Source organism: Temnothorax curvispinosus, unplaced genomic scaffold (genome assembly GCF_003070985.1).
Source record: "Temnothorax curvispinosus isolate PA1 unplaced genomic scaffold, ASM307098v1 QBEX01012268.1, whole genome shotgun sequence".
Classification (NCBI taxonomy): Eukaryota; Metazoa; Arthropoda; class Insecta; order Hymenoptera; family Formicidae; genus Temnothorax; species Temnothorax curvispinosus.
Genome location: NW_020222048.1, coordinates 1 through 3,712, shown reverse-complemented (window position 1 = coordinate 3,712; position 3,712 = coordinate 1). Strand labels below are relative to the sequence as shown.

The window sequence follows — 3,712 nt, the reverse complement described above, 5'->3', positions numbered from 1 at the left end:
TTTAATTAATACAACTAATAATGCGATTGTACACAATGATAAATAATTTCATCGTTGTATACGTAATAAATTAAATAACCATGAAATTGAAACTAGAACAAATTTGTCCGTTGTGATGTGTATATGTCACGTACGACAGCCCATTTCTCGTTACCAAGAAATCTCAAATAAATTAAAAGCGCGTACTTAAAAACTTAGCTATATTCAAATTCAACTAATCGCAACGACTTCCATCAATGAGCGATTCGTGAGCTTCGTTTGCCTTGTGTATTTCGACAACTCTGGTCGGACATAAATACGCAATGCAATGCGTAATATGCTAATTTTTATACAATTATAATGCCCTAATTTTTATTTACATAATTATTATTATTATAAATATTACAAAATATATTATATTTGTATTACTTGAAAACTTGTGTGTAATTCAATAATAATTGGTCAATACATTTACAATTTATATAATGTACGCTGTCTATTAGCCTGTCAAAAAAATTCATCACGATATATTCAAATTCTGCTTCTTTTTTTTCTTAAAGAAGACCAATTAAGCACCCGGCCAATTCTTCGTTGCGTAATTATGTCCAGTTCGAATCGATTGAGGTAATGCAACACTTGTATTCGCGGATTAGTTGCTCCCAGCAGTGAATCTTTCGATCAGGCTCACGAATTCATGATGGAAAAACGGCGAACACAGTACGGGAAATACGAACAGACAATAAACTTTGTTAACGAGTCAACAACGCTTACATACAACTAGGTCCCAATCGATGGCGACTGGGTTTGGTAAAAAAATCCGCTCTATTCGATTCACGCAACAACTCGCGGAACTTGTAACAATACTCCAGTCTTCACGAACGCTCCGTAGGCTTACGACAAGCTTTCGGCAAGCTTGCGGGACGCGCTACGATTCTATGACTAGAATCGAATTGCAACAATTGACCTCAGTTGGTGTCGTCCACGCCGGAGAAGCGCGGTGGTGGAGACGGCGGCGGCGGTGGTGGAGGTGGCGGAGCCACGAACTCGTCTTCCTCAGCTTCCTCCTCGCCGAGGAGAAAGTTTTCGTGTACCTCTTCCTCCCGCGCTGGCTCCGGTAGCGCCAACACGTCCTGACCGTGCTGCTTCAGGTGGTCCTTGAGAGCGAACGCCCGGCCATACGACGCGCCGCACACGTAGCAGCTGAACTTGAGATTATTGTCCTTCTTGTGGGTCTGGATGTGCGCGCGAACAGCGTAGAGCGACGCGAATGGCCGTGAGCACTCAGTGCAACGAAACGGCTTCGTGTGGCTGTTCTTGTGACCGGCCAGCTGCACCCGTGTCTTGAACGTCTTCGGGCAGTACGGACACGTGTAGGCGCGCTCATCGCCGTGCGTCAGCAAGTGATGATTGTAGACGGAGGACGCCTTGAAGCGTTTGCCACAATGCTGACAGCCGTAAGGCCGTACGCCCGTGTGCGTGCGCATGTGAAGGGTCAGGCAGTAGGACACGCGAAAGGTCTTGCCGCAAACCTGCCGATAAACATAGATAAAAATATTAATGGAGCAAATGAGAAAGTCAGAATCCACATAAGACCGCAGCACTTTGACATTAGTAATGCGACGCAACGAAAGAAGATACAACGTATTAGCACTAGAACTACCAAAGCAATCAAACAACTGATTTATAATTTCTTTTTTAATTACTCGAGTTTATAACGGTGCATCTTCTGAGATTTCCTGTGACTCTTGTTGCAATATATAAACAATTAAACTGATTTACTTTTTCCTTTATCTCTTTTGTCAAAGATATATAATATATACACTGTAATAGAAGTTAATCGTTAATAGTCCGAATGTTAAAAAAAACTTTCAGCCACGTGTCTATGTGATTACTTAACAAAACCTGACTATACAATTGTCCGCCTACCTCACAGGCATGCGGCTTCTCCCCGGTGTGAATTCGTTCATGCTTGACTTTCTCGTGCGGTCTGGTAAACCTGCGTCCACAATGCTGGCACTGATAGGGTTTCTGGCTGTCCCCTGGATCCATTGTTGTCACTGTCGTTGTCGCCGTCGTCACCGTCGTTGTTGACGTTACCGTCGAAGCCGGCGTTATCGTTGCTGGTGTCGTCGTTGCCTCGGAAGACGTCGAAATCAAAGTCTGCATAATAGGCGACTGCGGAGGTGCCAGTTCGACGTGCACCGCCGCGTGCATCGTCAGGCTATCCGCGGAATCAAACTTTCGGTTGCACACGGTGCACGTCACTGAGTCGCCCGTGTGAAGCGTCATGTGCGCGTCTTTGTACGATTCGGATAGCGTTTTACCTGCAGAACATTAATCGACATGTTAAGAAAACAAGAGGTAAAATTATTTAGCTTAATATGTAGTTTAACATCAAAAGCGCGTTATCAATTATTCTCATATCGTTGCTTGAAAATAAAATTTTGTGTATGATTTAAAAGATCATTAAATACATTCTCATGATTTCCCACATATCTACCTAAAAAAATTACCATTATATATTAAAATAATAATAATAGTAATTAGCGTATTATCGTAGCCTTGTAGAGCCTTATAGTTTCAATTTTTCCTACTGTTTAAAATAGCAGAGACACACAAGTGTTCGGATTTCTCATGACTCCTCCATATTTTGTTATGATTATCGGCTCAGTGATAAAATTTAACGATATACGTCGTCATTCTTATAGTGCGAACTATGTTAATATCTAATTCGAAGGGTAAAATAAAAAATAAATTTATTACCGCATTCGGGGCACGTGAAAGTCGCGTTAGGGGTGCCCTCGGGTGCATCGACATGTCTGGCTCTCACTGGCGCGTGCATCCTCGAATGCAGTCGTAAGCTTTTGTGGGAGCAGAATTCGGTACCGCACGTAGTACAAAGGAACGTCTTCCGGTTCGGATCGGCTTCGCCGTCGTGCACCTTCGCGTGAAGTTGCAAGGCTCTAGGGGTCGCGAAGCTCTGATCGCATTGCTCGCAACGATTATTGCCACGGAGACAGGCGTGCACGCGAAAATTTCCCAACTTGGAGAACTGCTGCAGGCACTGATTGCATTTGTACATTCGCATCGACGCGGTCGCCAGGCGTTTTTCTCGTACCTGCGATATTATATATATGCGTTAGAGAGAACATGAACTCTTACGTGACGAAATGCGTATCGCGCGAGATTTTTCTTCCGCTGAGAAGCGCGCCTTTAAATCACACCTTAACACCTTCCACATTCGAAAAGAACTTCTCGATCATCGGAGCCTTCGCTGATTGTGACGTTGTCACCTGAATCGGAGTACGGTCCCAGAATTTCTCAATTTGCACGACTTTTCTGGTGTAGAGCCTACCCTCGCTATCCACACATTCCTCCGTGCGCAACGTGTTCATCGTCTGCCGCTGTCGTGCGTTCGCCACATTTTCCGAGCCCTCGGACAACACGGATACCGGACTTGTCGTCGCCAGATCATTCAACTGCTCCGCCATCTCTAGCAAAACCTCCTGGCCATCGTGGAACTGCTTGATATGCTCCAGGACGGAGTTGAAGCTCATTTCGCAACTGGTGCAACTATATACAGCGTCAGACTCGAGCTGTAGCAGCAGAAGCAAGAAACAAAGTTGTAATTGTTGTAAAAAACAAAAACAATCAAATTACTATCAATTTAAAGAAATAATTTCGTGATAATATTCGCCAAATACATGTAAGATACAAATATAATCCGGTTTTC

General features: G+C 43.8%; 1 protein-coding gene across 1 annotated transcript; it reads right to left on the bottom strand.

Moving 5' to 3' along the window:
* Positions 1-415: 415 nt before the first annotated feature.
* LOC112462342 (zinc finger protein 845-like) lies at positions 416-3,575 on the bottom strand (the record flags this gene model as incomplete). The annotated part of the gene is made up of 4 exons (XM_025028065.1): positions 416-1,508; positions 1,906-2,303; positions 2,743-3,097; positions 3,204-3,575. Coding segments are annotated over 4 exons (1,689 nt in total), but the record flags the coding sequence as incomplete, so codon positions are not given.
* Between the last annotated feature and the right edge of the window lie 137 nt (positions 3,576-3,712).